This window comes from Gobius niger, assembly GCF_951799975.1.
Source record: "Gobius niger genome assembly, chromosome: 5".
Classification (NCBI taxonomy): Eukaryota; Metazoa; Chordata; class Actinopteri; order Gobiiformes; family Gobiidae; genus Gobius; species Gobius niger.
The window spans coordinates 13,644,553-13,661,321 of record NC_136856.1 but is presented as its reverse complement, the minus strand read 5'-3'; the positions used below and the strand labels follow the sequence as shown (position 1 = coordinate 13,661,321).

General features: G+C 38.5%; 1 protein-coding gene across 2 annotated transcripts; it reads left to right on the top strand.

The window, feature by feature from the left end:
* Positions 1 to 4,220: 4,220 nt before the first annotated feature.
* LOC306963431 (calcium-binding protein 2-like) lies at positions 4,221 to 16,145 on the top strand. Of its 2 annotated transcripts, none has more exons than XM_079556999.1 (7): positions 4,221 to 4,464; positions 5,113 to 5,382; positions 13,830 to 13,860; positions 13,936 to 14,067; positions 15,550 to 15,659; positions 15,733 to 15,880; positions 15,947 to 16,145. In XM_079556999.1, the coding sequence occupies exons 1-7, from the start codon at positions 4,384 to 4,386 to the stop codon at positions 15,970 to 15,972; spliced, it is 798 nt and encodes a 265-aa protein (XP_079413125.1). In that variant the 5' UTR covers positions 4,221 to 4,383; the 3' UTR covers positions 15,973 to 16,145. The 2 variants fall into 2 exon arrangements, with proteins under 2 accessions (XP_079413125.1, XP_079413126.1); XM_079557000.1 differs by lacking the exons at positions 4,221 to 4,464; positions 5,113 to 5,382 and adding exons at positions 11,228 to 11,390; positions 12,574 to 12,735.
* Positions 16,146 to 16,769: the final 624 nt, after the last annotated feature.

Below are 16,769 nucleotides of genomic sequence, written 5' to 3'. Positions count from 1 at the left end.
GGGGATTTATACATGACTACAAAAAACATTTTACAGGATGTAAAAGTTGTCTATCTTTACATTTTTTGTTTTGGATCTTGAAACAATTAACCATCAAGTATGCAGAACGAGCCCCACACTTTGGGTGCCCAATTGTATCCTAAGGCTACAACCAGTTTGTAACAAAAGGACTCTCACTTTCAAAATCTCTACACTTGTTGCCAATCAAGTCCTAGCTCGGCAAACAATAGCTACAACTCAGTGACTGAATTCTGAAGGTTCTGAGTTTGGAGAATTTCACCTTGTACTTGAGTTCATGCAGTTTAAGGCAGCACAGGTTGCGTTGTGAGTGTCATACCTTTTGATAAACCATACGCTGCCTTTTAGTATTAATTTTGCATGCTTCTGTTTTTATCTCCTCAGTTGTAAACCTATGAACAGTATAGCCTACAATGGCATTTTCTTCTACTTCTACAAGTCTCCACCAGAGGGCGTGTGTACATAACTTTGAATGCAACTTTTACTTTTCACCATTGTGGATGATGAAATAAAGTTTTTGTCTTTCATCAGAAAATATTTCATGCACATGTAAACTGGCCGGTATCAGTTGACAATGAGCCTCAGCCGGATTTGAGGCCAAAATAAAGGTTATATTGCTGATTAAGTAGCAATCATATTTTTGTTCTCATTGAATAAACAATGCAATAAGAACACATATACATATATTGCCAAAGAAGATGTTTAAAAGCACCTTTTTAAACTCTTAAGAGCTTAGAAAAAAAAACACAATTAAATGTTGATATTGTTACAACTTGATGTATGCTAAATATTCCGCAATTAAATATATAATATTTATTTATTTGAATAATGTACGATGCCAAATTCAAAAGACATGTGTTATGTTCCTCTGACCTCTTAGACAAGGCTAACACGTCGCCATTCTGGCCTTTGCGTATTTTAACTTGTATTACAAACGAATAAATAATGAGAATTGGTCTGACCCAAATAAAAGTTTTATCTCCGTCTGCAGCTGCGTCTGTGTGCGTCACCTGCCAATCTATACATTAACAAGTGACTTTAGCGTTAATGACTTTGCACTGATGGGGTTATGTCCAGGTTCGCCCTTTACTCCTCCCACTGTCTTCATCTGTAATTAGATATTATAGAGGCCTGATCAACAGTAACACAAGCCTGCACTTCTACATTACGACTTAAGCTGCCACGCCCATCACTCATGTACGTCTTTGACCAAGGTTAAAACTGAACTTGCAAGAAAACTCAAAATCTCATCATCTTTCTCCCGACTTGTCCCGTCTCGTCATCAATTTTCAACTTGTCCACCCATTTTAGCAAACTTGTCCTGGCTCCTAATGTGCCTCCTATTTTTAACCTTGACTGTCAGTAACTTGGCGTTTCAGTCATGGATCTTCTTGAAGAATTTGCCTTAACCACCTCATCTATTGTTAATAAGGAACAGGACGGTGCGAGGGAGAGGGATAGGGGGACGTGCGGGTTAAGTCTTAAGTTGAAATGATTAATGGAAACCTCTTTAGAAATCGGAGAGAAGTTCAACTATATGTTGGTCGTCTACTGTCTGGGCAGCCTATAGTGTGTATCAGATTTAGATGCTCGAATACGGGGTTAACTGTACAGTGGAAAAGGAGCTGGACAGTTAGACGGTCCAAGTGGAAACCTAAAGACGTCCAAGGGCGAAAAGTCAATTTGTATGGCAAGTTTGGGTTTAAGAAGCCATTGAAAACATATTAATGTGATCTGTTTTGTGGGTACTGGAGTCCATCCCAGTAAAGTTGGGACAGACGGATGATGCTACACATTCACGCTGAAATTTTAATAACTAAACTCACTATATATAGAATTAATTAATTACTCACTATATATACAATTCTTGTTTTTTTTTAAGTTATTAATAAAGGCGTTAACCTCCACATCAACCAAGCAAATTTTCTCCAGTTCAGTTCTATCCAAATGTAAAAGCTTTTCGACTGGAGCTTACAGCCTGTAGTGTAGTGTGTAACACCTCATTTGAAAGCTAAGACCTACAAAAGGGATCAGCATCGTCATCACTTTATCGTCTTGTCGCTTTTTTGTAGCGTTTTTGTTGCTTTTTCATCACTATTTTGTTGCCTGTTTTGTATTGCTTTTTTGTAACCGTTTTGTTGCCTTTTCATCACTTTTGTGTCACCTGTTTTGTGGCACTCTTGATGCTTTTAAGTACGTTTTCATCCTCATTTACATCTCGTTTTGTTTTTTGACACTTTTCGAGAAGATTCTAGATTTGGGTAAAGTCGAACTGGAGGAAACATGCTCGGTTAAGGCTAAAGGAGGTTAAACTGATGATGTAGCTTTGCAGAAAAAAGGCAACTTAAAAGGTGCATTATAAACATAAAAAAACGGCGTCTGTGTGAGTGGTTAACATGGCGCCTTTATTTTCCATTACAGTGGCCTCTATGATGCTCCTGGATCAATTGTTTTTAGAGTTTCTGTTAAGTTTTCACAGCTGACAGACCTTCTCACAAGAAAACCCACAAAACAATTGATCCTGGAGCGGTGTAGAGGTCACCGTGATGAAAAGTAAAGGCGCCATGCTAGCCACTCACACAGCCATTGGGTCACAAAGTTTTATTTTCCACATAAAAAGTTCCATAATGCACCTTTAAAATACTAGTTTGTATGTTGGTAGAGAAAAAAGGTGTTATATATGGACATTTTGCAAAATTGCTTGTTGTGGTCTTAGCTTACCATACAAATTTCTGTTATATATGGTTTGATAGGTTATATTGATTTAGTGAAATATGACCAGACACAATATTCTGTCTTTGCACAAATCAATCATGTTTTGCATTTGGAAAAGCTTTTTTGTGATTCACTATTGTGCCTCTACAAAGCTGAAACTTGCACTCATAATTGCCGTCTGATGTTTACATGCTTCTTTGCACATGTACATCTAAAAATGTAGTGCAATGACGGCACGCTTAACTGGATGTGTGCTCAGCCAGGCGCATTGGGAGATTATGTATGTGCTTTAGACGTCACTCAGGTGATGTCTGTGTGTGTTTTTGTTGTTTTTGAAAGCAAAACGGGTCAATATTTCAACAGTGCAACTCTCCCACACTAAACCGTGAGCTGACCCGAGGCAAATCTAACAAAAATCTCATTTGGGACACAACAAGGGCTTCAGATATGACAAAAGAGGATTAAGGGAATCTCTCATCACCAGCTTTATAGGATTTTATTTGCCTCAAAAAGTAGACACTGTTTAAGTTAATATTGGAACGCGTGTAAGAATTCTAACATGACACTCTGTTGGTCAGAGGCGAGGCGACGTTAGGCTCGGGGGCCAAATCTGGCACCAATAGATCACAGCTAGACCTTTCACACCCAACACCAGCTCATAAAGTAATCAACCTTCTAGATCAAGATCAAACAGTGACTAATCCAGGATCTAAAATAGACCTATAATTGATTCATGGGTGAACTGGGTGTAAACTACACCATACCATAGTATGCGAACCGCTGGCCTATCGTTTGGCTCTCAGGTCTATATGATAAACAATGGTTTATGTAGAAATTGGTGCTTCTGTTCAGACTCAACCCCCTTTTACTCTACGTTTTCAATTTTTGTTGATTACATTTTGATGTTTGAAAGATAACTCTATATTTCCATCATATAGCATGCATAATAGTTTTATTTTTTTAAAAACAACTACTGGGATGAAATAATACAGTTTCCAACGTCGATACTCTTTGGACATGACAAGGATGTTTTTGTCTTGTGTGGAAGGAAAAGCGAGGAGGAGGAAGAGGAGGAGAGAGAGGTCGACGTGTGAGAGGTAGATAACGCGAGAGAGCGGTTATGTTCGGGAGGTATAGAGTGTCACCTAAAGGAGCAGGGATCGGCAGTGGGGGCAGAGGTGCAGGAACCCAATCCTGGAGCCAAGACTACTGCTGATGATAAAACCCCGCTCACCTGAAACGCACCGTGAGACCGAAATTTAGACAAGCAGGGTGCAACACCAGGGACAAAACCCAGGACTAACTTTGATTATTCTTGATTCGGCAAATACTTGGAAGGAGTAGGACCTATACTATATGTCACACTGCACTTTGGATTTTCTGTCTGATTTCTGGAGCTGAAAGTTTTGCCAACTCTTTTTGCAACTTTTTCGGTGTAACGTTCAACATCTTTGATCCCGTTTCAAGCTTTGAACCAGATTTTTTTTTTTTGAGAGCTTTTACACTTAAAAGTAAGCAAAGAAAACACAAGGCAGCGTTTAGGGCCAGCGGCTCCTCTCGAGGGCCACAGCAGCAGAAGAGTGAGGCGGGTGAGGGAGGGGCCGAGGGCGAGCGAGAGAGAGGGAGCACCGGGATCACCGCGGAAACGACATGTTCATGATCATTCGAGAGACGCCAGCAGGAGCCGCGCCGGGGGCTCCGAGCTCAGTGCCCGAGAGGAGTGCAAAACAGGTGCGTGGACGGATCTTTCTACCTTGCGGACACTGCCCATGTGGAGCGTAAAGGGGGGTTCAAAGGGGGTTTAGGGGTCAAAGGCATGGTCTTTTATCAGACAAGGTGTTAGAAAAGTTTTATTATTGTTGTTGCACTTGTTGTGTCTAGTACTTACAGAATTCTGCACATGCATAATTCTGCACAAACGTCTTAATCGAATCCATAGCCATCAGTGTAAATTGGGTTTGTTAGTACAACCATTAGATTATATTTGTGAAAGTGTTCTTATTGGTCCCTTGGTTTCTTGCTCTGTTGGTAAGGAATTGGTTTGTTTAATATCTATTACATTACAATGTCAAGTAAAGTTACTAAAGCTGAAATACTGTACTACTAATAGTCATTGCTGTATTTATTTGAACATTATAACATTAAATTGAATCGTCCTTAGTAAAAAGGTCCATATAAAACCTTAAAGAGACCATCTCGGTTGACTGGATGGAAAGTGACAGATGCCGTTTCTCATTTGCATGCATTTTAAATGTCCAGGTGTCATATGCGGGGACACTGAGCACCATATTTTGTGCTGTACACAGTGACATAACTGCACTGTGCTTGAGTGTAGTCTATCCAAAACCCTAACCAAGCCTCTCCTGTTCTCCCACAAAGGTTCAAGCAGCGATCAAGAAGAAAGTAGAGAAGCAGAAGAAAAGGAGTAACGGGCAGAGCAAGACTGGAGACACCCCGACACCGCAGCAGCCGAGGCGCAAAAAGGCCCAAGTAGGGAGGCCCAATCCCACCATTGAAGAGGCGCAGAAACTGGAGCAGAAGCTGGAGGAGCTGATGGAGGGACCACACCGAAAAGAGAAGGAGCTGGAGAAGGAGGCGGAGGCGGAGCCAGTGGACCTCCTCCCCATAGTCACCTCAGTGTTTGGACAGGTGAGTAATGAACGGGTCTGTGTGTCCTTTTCTGGTCTCATAAATGTCAGGAATACTTTAAGAACTCGCCACTACTAAGCATTATTGATACTCAAAACATGTGATTTACCATAGAAAAAAAGTAAATGAGACACTAGTCGTACTTTATAGCATTTTCCAACTCTACCCATGGGCATCTGGGGGCCCTTTGGGGCGTTCACTGTGACCCCCGGGACTTGTTCACTCCTGAATATACTGCCGTTCCTATTTGTTTAAGAGATTACTTTGTATCATGAAAGGGATAACAAAGAAAAAGAAAAAAATAATAATGAAATTAAATAATGTGACTTAAAAGCTTTAGGATATACTGTATATATATTTTCTAAACTGGTGCTTTAGAACAACTTATGTTGTTCTCAAAGTAGCGGTCGCGCTAGGAAGTTGCTGTTTGTTTCCAAAATGTCCCTTAATGTTTTGTTGGCAGCCTTGTTTAAAAGACACATTTTCTCGTCTTGTCTGAAATGTTGTTGGCTCCATCAAAAAGACTTTTCCATAATGTCATTCGCACAGTGCTAAAAACATCATACTTTTGGATCTCAGTGCCTCACTTGGGAATTCAGAGTAGAATAATTGTATGCATATCATGTTAAAATACATAGTTCTAAACTAATGTTATATAGAGCTTAAATGTCACTTCTTAAGTGTCGATGGCCTTATTTTGACTCACTAATCCATCAGACTGAGTACTGTTAAAATTCTGTGAAGGTAAAATGTTTTGGGATCATGTTGCTAAACTCTTTATGTAAGGGTGTAGTAGGAACGTCCTCTGTGTGTCCATGTAGCCTGGCTCAAGTTCTGCGGCTGATTGAATGTCTTTCAAGGCGCATGATTGAAACTCTAAGCCGCACAGACAAATTTAAAGCCATCCCATCTGAGTTACACTTTTTGTCTGCTCCATCTGACCTTCTTTCACACATACACACATTGTTGATCCATATGGCACTAACGGTAACAGCTCTGACAGCTGCTCTCAGTCAAACCGCTGCAAACATCTCTAAAGCTAAGAAGATGGCGTGTTTGAGGGATTTAAGCTCCTTTACTTTGGAAAACATGACGAAAGTGTAATCCGTAACGGATATGGTCACAGTCCACCAGAGATCCGATGAACTCACATCAGGCATTGTCCACTGGTGTCAGCTCCAACAGGTAAAGACAGTGGCACGATATAGGCCCAAAGCATCTGTCAGTTTAACATGTGCATGAAGTGGATTTACAGTGAGTTAAGCCGGGAACTTAAAGTGTTTTTGTGTGGGAAGACAAACAGATTTAGTTTCACTTGGTACAAAGGGATCATATCCTTCTAGGAAAGAGTAACCTGATCATAACTGTAGTGAGGTCAAAAACAGGAAATGGGCATTACAAAGAGACATCAAACTGACCAGTAATCTAACATTAAAGAATAAAAAGTACTTTTCCATTAGAGCCATTAGATCCACACATGCTGCCGTTTGAAATGCTTAAAGTTAGTTTGAATAAGCCACGACACAGATGCACTGACCACGTTGCATCATTCTATTTAAATCTGTATTGATTAATGCTAGAGTTCACAAACTTTTTTCCGACTGGGGACCCGTTTGCCAAACAGAAAATCACTAGGATCCAGTGTTTCAATATTACATTTTTCCATCATTGACTTCAAGCATTTACGATTAAACCATCACAAATTTTGTAATCCACATCCGATTATCAGTGAATTCCAGATTTTTCCCCCTTCTTTCCTTGTTGGTTCCATCCCAAGGACCCCGCACACATGGCTCATTTACATTCTTCATTTTCCTAACTGTGTATTAAATCCAGATCTTTGCAAGGTTGAAGCGACGAGAGCATTAATTTGGTGATACAAGGAATCAAAATAAAATAACAAACAAGAAAAAGGTGGTACAGGAATGCAATACACATAATCACTTTCTCTGCAAAATAGAGAAAATGGAGAATACAACATATTTTGTTTTCATCATCCAATTGTCTCGACTCTTCTTCTATCTATATAAACACCTGATCCCATCACAACCTGATCCGTCTCCCTCCACGCAGACACACACACACACACACACACACACACACAGTCACGACTCACTTTACTATTGTCCTGCCGCGCTCAGCCACGAAAGACATGTACCGGTTCGTATTGCAAGTGCATACTACAAAATTAACCTTCTGCTGATTGAGTTACATCTGATCATGTGCCGACTTGGACGAGCTATTGAAAAGTAATCAAAATGCTATGTGGATACAACTGTGGGTGCAGCATTAAAAAGTAATTATCATATATTATTAACATAGTGGTGTTTAATTCGGTGCCTTTGGTTATTTATAGCCAGATAGCCAGTGTTGTCCCGATTTAGCCTCTACAGATCAACAACAGTCAACATAGACTGTCCATGGGTATCAAGTGAAACAAACAAACACATTTCTGAAATGAGCTGTTCAAATCGACAATACATCTTTTGAAGTGTTGTAGACCATTTACACTCTTTGGGCAAAAAGTCTAGGGCAGCTGAGAACATGTAATTTGCAAAACATACATATACAGTGGGGGAAAAAAGTATTTGGTCAGTTTCACATAGACATTGTATTGGATTTTGGCCAAATACTTTTTTTCCCCAATGTATATATATATATTTTTTTTACTTTAGTCCATGGTTCTCAAACGGTGATGCAATTGCAGACTTTATTTTGTGAGGTGTTACTGAAAGCTGGTCATTCATTCTCTTTAGCTCAGTCTCTGTCCCTGAAACCCCCAAATTGTCCTAGTACTTCTCGGGAAAGAAATAGCGCTGCTGCAGTTGAGCGCGCTCATCCAGATTATAATCCTATAGAAGAGCCTCCTCTAGTGGTGACACCGTTGAATTACACGAGAGAAGCCGTCAGCAAAAGTTCAGGAATTCAAAAAGTTCAATTCATTCACAAGGCAATTCAAAGTGCTTCACAGTTGCATAAAATTACAAGAAAACAAATAAAAACAATAAAAAACATCAGCATAAAATTAATCAATTACAGTAAAAGGCAAGAGTGCAGATAAAATACTTTCAGTCATATTCATGGGCAAAAAGAACTGTTTTCATTCTGGATTTGAACCTTGTCAGAGTTGAGGCCTGTTTCACTTCCTCATGAAGACTGTTCCAGATTTTAGCTGCATTAAACTGAAACGCAGCCTCACCGTGTTTATTATTGATTCATGGAACCACCAGGAGGCCCCTCCCTGAAGTTCTCTGGGCCCGAGATGGTTCATACGGCTGTAACATGTCAGAGATGGACTTCATTGCTAAACCATGAAAAGACTTGTACACAAGCACACCTTTTTTAAATTCTATTCTCTGAGTGACAGGAAGCCAGTGCAGAGACTGGAGCACTGGACTAATATGGTTGTATTTCCTGGTTCTTGTCAGGACTCGAGCAGAAATTATGTTTATGTAAAAAAAGACAAATCAACCTGTGCTGGAGCTTTAATGCCAATAGCCAAAGAGATAAATATCTACCGATTAAAGCCTATCAGTCGACAAACAGTGTTGGGGGCAACGTACTACAAAAGTAACAAGTTACTAATACTATAGTTACTTTTTCAGTAACTATAGTAATGTAACATATTACTTACACAAAATATGGGAATATATTAGTCATTACAATTCAAGTAACTCGAGTTACAAGTGCACTTATATGTATGAACGAAAAATGCCAAACTCCCCCAAATAAAATGCAACGTAACAAATCAAGCTGTTGTGTCAAGCTAACATCATCAAAACAAAGGAAAAGGAAATCTTTGACTGCACTTTTGGTGACATTATTACTATTTTCAGTCTAAAAGTAACTCAAAGTAGTGTAACACAGTGACATTTTTGAAACAGTTATATGAAATACAAACATATTACATTTTTAAAACTGTAACTACTAATATAGAATATTTTACATTCAAAAATTTTCCTCAATTATAAACTTTTCAAGGACCATGAGCGCCAGGAAGTTGCATTGCTGTCACTTTTCTTAACAGATCTAAAATTAAAATTATGAAATCTGTAGCTTCATTTGTGCTCTCCATATGGGACCACATTTCGGGGAGGAGGTCCAAATCTGTTTTTGTTTGGCTCTGTGGCAGATGCGTCGCAGTTATTACTTAGTGCAGGTTCATGATCCCAACTTCTGCCGCCTCTCTCTAATGCACCGTGTCGACATAACAGCCCCTTCATCAAAGTTTAGTAGATTGTGTAACAACTTTGTGCGAAATGTTGTCAAAGACATGTGGGACTAGACTTTGCTGCCAAATCTTAGATGTTGTAACTTGTCCTGAACAAATGCGGAAAATTACTACTACTGCTACTGCTGTTGCTGCTACTATATATTATACAACTATCATCACTACTGCACTCAGAACACTAAAGATATTCTACATATTTTATCTATGTTTTATGCAAATTCATGCAACAATTTTAAGTAGATTAATGAAAACTTTGAGTTATGTTTGTTTGTATACTTTATTGAGTTATCGGCCTCAATTAACACACATTTATTACGTACAAAAAGATGACAAAACAGTAAAGGGAATTGTATAAAGCAGCAGTAAAGGGATATATAATCGTATAAAGCAGTGTTTGGGCAGGTGCTTGGAATTATTTTAGATTTTAAAAAAGGTGAAACAAGGTCAAATTTCATTACTTTAAGGGGAATATTAACTTTATTGATGTTTATGAGCAAAACATTTGAATATGGGAGTATTTTTGAAAGCAACACTATTCTAAATTCTGGATAATCTTTAGTTTAGTCCACCATTTTGTGAAAATATTGGCAGAATTCTTGAGGTAGGGGGTACTCAGTGTAAAAAATTAATGACTCAAAGAGTTTGCGAGGCAAAAAAGGTTGGGAACCACTGGTATAAAGCCAATATTAGATTTTTTGAGTGACATGGATGTATAAATAGTATTATATTTATTTAGTGTTGCTTTGTCTCCCTTGGGAGAAACTTTGCTCCGCCAAAAGGGCCAGCTGCACACACGAGACACTGCAAATTCACAAACAGCACGACAGAAGAGTGACAAACGCTGGGAGCATAAACGTGTTCAATGTGCAACACATTCCTCCATGGACTTTCGTACATTAATTCAGTACCTCTCTCCACTGCATACTCCACACAACATTTATCTCACATGACCGCTCTCTGTTTATTCGCACACAACATTTATCTTACATGACCGCTCTCTATTCATTTATTCTGTAGTTTCTCATTTCTTTCTCTAAATTTCCTTAAACTCACAAAGACAAATCTCAAAGTCAAGCCCAAACCACAACACTGAAAGAAATGGTGCTGAAATACCAGCTTTCATTTCAGATGATTAAAAATGAAATGAATCAAGTGTACACCGTAAACTCTGTGTCTGTGTGAGCTCTTAGTCGTACAGGGCGTTTCACCTCAAATCAAAAATTCTCCGAGAGGCGAAACGTCCTACACTTCAACTACAAAGTACATACAATGCTTCAAAAACCTTCACCTAACATCAACTCTGTCTTAATTACTTTTCATGAGCGCATCTTTCTCTGTAATATAATAACAGAAGGATTAACCCTGGTTCATTTATGTGGACTTAATTCCCCTTTAAAACTGTGTGTTTGTGCATCTGCGCGTGAGGAGACAGACATTGAGAGAGAGAGAGAGAGAGAGAGAGAGATGGGGCAGAGTAAAAGCTTAAAACCAGTGCCGCTGTTGTGAGCAGATCTCTAAATCAGCTGCTAAGAGTTACGAGGAATATTGTTAATCCGCATTGTTTGGACAGTGATACAGACAGGATCATGTATTTTTAGTCGATAATGGAGGAGGTCTAAATCAGCAAGAGAACCTTGAAATCAGCTGAAATGGGAGTTTTGAGACAGAATTGAACCAGGATAGTTGGAAAAGACGAGGTAAAAGAAAAACAGGATTTCTTTGATGATGTAGTTTGGTGATGGGCAACTGTACCAAACCATTTATGAACCACAAAAAGGTAGGAACAATTACATTTGTGTTCATTTATTTATTTTAAGTTTTTCTTACAGACTAATATATTGTAGTTTTTTTGTTTGTTGTTGTTTGTATTGGGATTTAGAAAACTGCCACAAGAGGATGATGATGGTATTTTGACATAGGCTTGTAATCTGACACAAGTGGATCAATTTAAACAAGCCTTAATGAGTTTAAATAAGACTTAAGTCTATTATGATTATAATATGTGGATTGAAGAAAAACAGGTTCTCAAAATGTAATCCATGTTACAGTTTTTTATGCTCACCTAAAGAGGCTTCATCAGCAACTAATAATATTGTAGCAGCTAGCCGGACTTCTGAACAGCTTGAGAATTTTGTTTTTTTTTAGGAAATCTTCTAATAATCTTACTAAAAGTTTTTTTCTGACACCATAAACTAAACCTCAGTCCAAGAAAAAACAAAACAAAACGCAATTTCACTGCAGCACATTTAGTTAAAAAAGATTATTGAGCCTGCTGATAATAGATGTTTTAATTCACTGACTATTTGAACCCTGAGTATACAGTACATGTGCACGACACTAGTGTGATGTAACTCTGAGGATGGCAGAGGGTCAGACAATTAAGAAAATGAGTCTTCTGAAACTTACAGCTGGTCAGTGGTGACGACATGCACGAAAAGCGATGGGGCTAAGTGTCCACAGTCGCTGATGTGAGAGGGCTGCCTTGAGATCAAAAGCAGCTTATGTAACCCAGGCTTAGAGCTCCATTTTCACTGTTGTCTGCCACCCCACACGGGGTCCTAACTGTTTACACAAAGGTGATTATGATTAATTCTTATAACTGTGTGACTCTGAGGCAGGCACAGGCAACCACTCTCTCAAGAGCTACAGCGGATCTTTAATGCCGTGGTTTGATGAGAAAAAGGAAAACCATTAAGTGTTTTTATTTGAATGATAAACTGATTGACATAATATCTAAAATGAGCCAGAATACAAGGAGTGACAAATGATTTGTTAAAGTTTTCAAGGAGGACCCTCCAGGCCCCATCCAGTACAATTTAAGCAACTTTAATGAATGAACTTTTAATCATGCAATCGAAATGATGTCAATAGTTTGTTTATTGCAAATAAAATACTGCTGCGACTCTTTATGTCTTGCATTTGGTTTGAAACGCATCGAAGTGGCTCTTTTGATGTTAAAGGTTGCAGATCGCTCTTCTAAGAAGATAAAGGGCAGCATCAAGTCCAACACGCTATCAGAGGACACACCATTCAAAGAAGCGTTTGGTGCTTTGATGAAGAACTGCAAGATGCTGCATATAGTGGGCCCGGCCTGTGTGTTCCTAAAACAGGGCTTTGCATTTGTATGTAACGTATACAACAAATTCATTCACTCCGTCCATCACCTCATCTTCATCCATAGACTTTCACTGTCTGACATGCACGAGGTGGGTCGAGTAATCAAAATTAGACTCAGTCATGTTCATATGGTATTATTAGAATAAACGAATGGCGATCCAATAAAAGCTTTAGGAAAGATCAAACCGGTCAGACTAAACATGATTCATAATTTTGTATCTTTAAAAATGTGACAACAAAAAAATAAAGTTGTTGCAATACAACACTCACAGGATAAACATGTATAAAGTAAAACAACTATACTCAGAACAATGTTTATTTCAGTTTAACATATAACAACAATTTGCCTCTAATCTTAAATTTACTGTAGGGAATTAATTTTAGGCATTAAACAGAAACTAATGTTGTTTTTTCAAAAAAATCCTTTGAATTTCAGTCAACATTTTTTTTTTTCATGTATTTGTTATTGTATTTCTAAGTGCACCCACCTCTGATTAATAGCACTATGGTTTTGTCATTGCATGTTTTTAATGATCTGCTCGAGACATTTCAACCCTGTTTCAACTCCATGAGCTTAAATAGTCAATCATTTCCATGGAAAGACATTGATTTGCACTAACAGCCAGTGTTGATGCAGAGGACGATCCTATATTCCCCTAAAACTTATTTAAAACATGTTCTATTTGATTCATTTTGTGTTTCAGCGTAATAATAAACAGTTGATCTATGAAATGGAATATTTTTTAACAAAGTACACTTTAATCCTCACTATCCTTTACGATGCATTGGATATACTATAAATATCATTACTAAAGCCGATTTCACATTGCTTATTTACATTAGCGAGCTGGGTAAAAATGAACCGATTTTCACACATTGGTTGATGTAAGGGTTTTATCACTTCCACTTTCATCGTGTGTTGTTTTGTTTATGTTCATCATTATGTCCTTGGTGTGGCCTCATGTAAAAAATGTTTCTCCTTGTATAGCTTTGGAGGCTCCTTTTTTATGTTTAGTTATATTCTCAAATATTTCCAACGTCTATTCTCCCAGTGTTTAACTCTGCCTTATCTCAAACCTGTACACATCTGCTTCTCCAGGACAGGGAGCTGAGGCCGGAGGAGATTGATGGTGAGTCTTTTTTTAACAAACATCAGCGCCTCCACTGGAAATGCCCTAAACATTTCCATGTATGTTGTTGAACAGAGCTGCGAGAGGCCTTCACGGAGTTTATGAGCAAAGACGGCTACATCAGTCACAATAACCTGGGCGAGTGTATGAGGACCATGGGCTACATGCCGACAGAGATGGAGCTCATCGAACTGAGCCAGCAGATCTGTGAGTGCACACAAACTGGGCAGTGTTGGATGGACGGGCAAATGCAGATTTTGAAAGGCTGACACATTTCTGATATCCTGGGGTACCATTAAATGATACCAGGGGAAGCATTAAGGAAAAAATGATTATATCGGAAGTTAAAGGTGCATTATGCAACTGTTTATCCAGGAAAAAAGTAGCTATTTTGCATATTTGACCTTGTAGTGACCAAGGGACTGTATGAGTGGTTAGCATGGCCCCTTTACTTTTGATCATGGTGGTCTCTACAACGCTCCAGTACCACTTGTTTTGTAGGTTTCTGATGAGTGGTCAGTAGTGAAAACCTTCCAATTGATCTTGGCACGTCCTAGAGACCACTGTGATGGAAAGTAAAGGCGCCATGCTGACCACTCATACAGCCGCTGGGTCACAACAAGGTCAAATGCTCACAAATATCAACTTTTTTTGCATTAAAAGTTGCATAATGTACCTTTAAGTTGTCATGCCTGTTGGGCCCAAGAATAGCATTAAAGGAAGTTACTTGGTTATTTCACCTCAAATCAATGACGCAAATTTAAAAGACATTGTTATGGCAATGTGCTTTGAGTTAAAAGATAAATGGAATGTCCAGACTAACTCCCTAATAACGGAATAGATAGTTTTAATATGGTCCAAGTTCCATAGGGTTCCAAAACAGACCACACCACAACTCAAGGGTTCCCCCAGCTGTCCATAAGAAGAACTGCATGACTACCTTGCCCCACCCAAAGGCCTTTACAGAAAGAGTATTTCATGGGATAAAAGAACATTATTGTTCTGTTTTATGGTTCTAGATATCAAATATTTTAGTATAGGTAAAAATCAGCCTATCGTTAAAGTAAGTTTCTGTTTTTAAAGTACCCAGCGTGACTGCACATGTTTTTCAGGAGTAGTTTAACTTTTCTACAATTCTAAAATGTTCTCCAGTTCAGCTTTATCCAAATCTTAACAGCTATCGTAAGGCCTCATTTGAAAGACCTACAAAATGGATCTAAACACATCTATTTCCTCGCATTGTACATTTTTGTAACCTTTTCATTGCATTTTTGTAAATTTTTTGTTGCTTTTTCATCCCATTTTTGTCAATTTTTTGTCGCCTTTTCATCACATTTACCTCACTTTTCTTTGTCCGATTTTCATCAGTTTTTTGTCAGATTTACATCAGTTTTTTGTCCCATTTTCTTCAAATCTTTTTCACTTTTTCATCCAATTTTCCTCTCTTTTTTTGTCAGTTTTTTCAAGTTTTTTTTTTCCCGTTTTTGTCGCTTTTTCCTCACATTTTTTGTTACTCTTTTGTTGCGTTTTCATCCTTGTTCTGGTCTGATTTGTGTCACCATTTTGACACTATTTTCAAGAAGCTTTTAGATTTGGGTAAAGCTGGAGAAAATGCGCTTGGTTAAGGTGGGGGGATCAGCAACAATCAGCAACAGGACAACATGTGGTAAAGCTGTATATGTCCAATAGGTGGAGGTAAAGTTGACTTCGAGGACTTTGTAGAGCTCATGGGACCTAAGATGTTGGCAGAGACTGCAGACATGATTGGGGTCAAGGAACTGCGGGATGCGTTCAAGGAGGTACAGATATGTGGCTGGTTATTTGGAGAATCTTTGTGGGGTTTCTGTCTGAACATATTGCCATGTGATGCAGTTTGACTCCAATGGTGATGGCCTGATCAGCTTGGTGGAGCTGCGTGAGGCCATGAAGAAGCTAATGGGCGAACAAGTGACAAACCGAGAGATCAACGAAATCCTGCGAGACATTGACCTCAACGGAGATGGCCTCGTGGACTTCGAGGGTAAGAACGATACTTAAACTTTTTTTTTTTTTTTTTGCAATTAACAGTTTCTATTTCTGGTTTCAGAGTTTGTGCGGATGATGTCGCGCTGATCCTTGGACTGACATGCAATGGCTGGAGAAACACACACACTTATAACACAGTTTTTATATTCAAGAATAAAGGAAATATAGTATTATATTACAAATACACACTGTATCTAAACTTGAAGTGCAATAGACAATTACTGCATATCATACGCTGAAGTTCCACACACTACATTTAAAAGCAGTATTTTTTTATTTTTATATATTAGTGTTTGTCGTATGAGTTGTTTGTGTGGTAATTTTCTAACTTATGTAAACATTAAATAAACAAATTAATTAATTTGTCACTCTTGGTTTGTTTAGTTGAGAACAATACAATACAAATACAAGTACAAGTGTTACACTAAACTGCTACAATAAAATCAGGAATGTAAGTGAGTGACCGAATGTCAGTTCATCATCACAGTGCTCTAATGAGCTTTGGCTCGGTCTTGCTTTGAACACAAAATACCAATTAATGTATTGAGCCCCAATGCTGTTGTCCATTTTTTTTTTCTTAAGAGAGGGAACAAAATTCAACTTTAGACCACATTTAACCATTACAAAAAACAATACAACATATGTGTTCATGATTTTTCTTTTTATTGAAAACTTGGCCAGAAATCTGTACAGCAGAAAGGGTGTGCATTGCACAAGGGCAAAAAAGGCGGGGGTAGAGAGCAATAAAAACTCAGTTTCCCATGGTGCATCACACCCTGCGCTGAGATTGTTTTAAAAGCAACAGTCTTGCTTCCTCTTTGGTGATTAGAAGTGTGGAGGGGATGAAGCGAGGGCCTACAAAAGGGGAGAAAGTTGGTTATTCA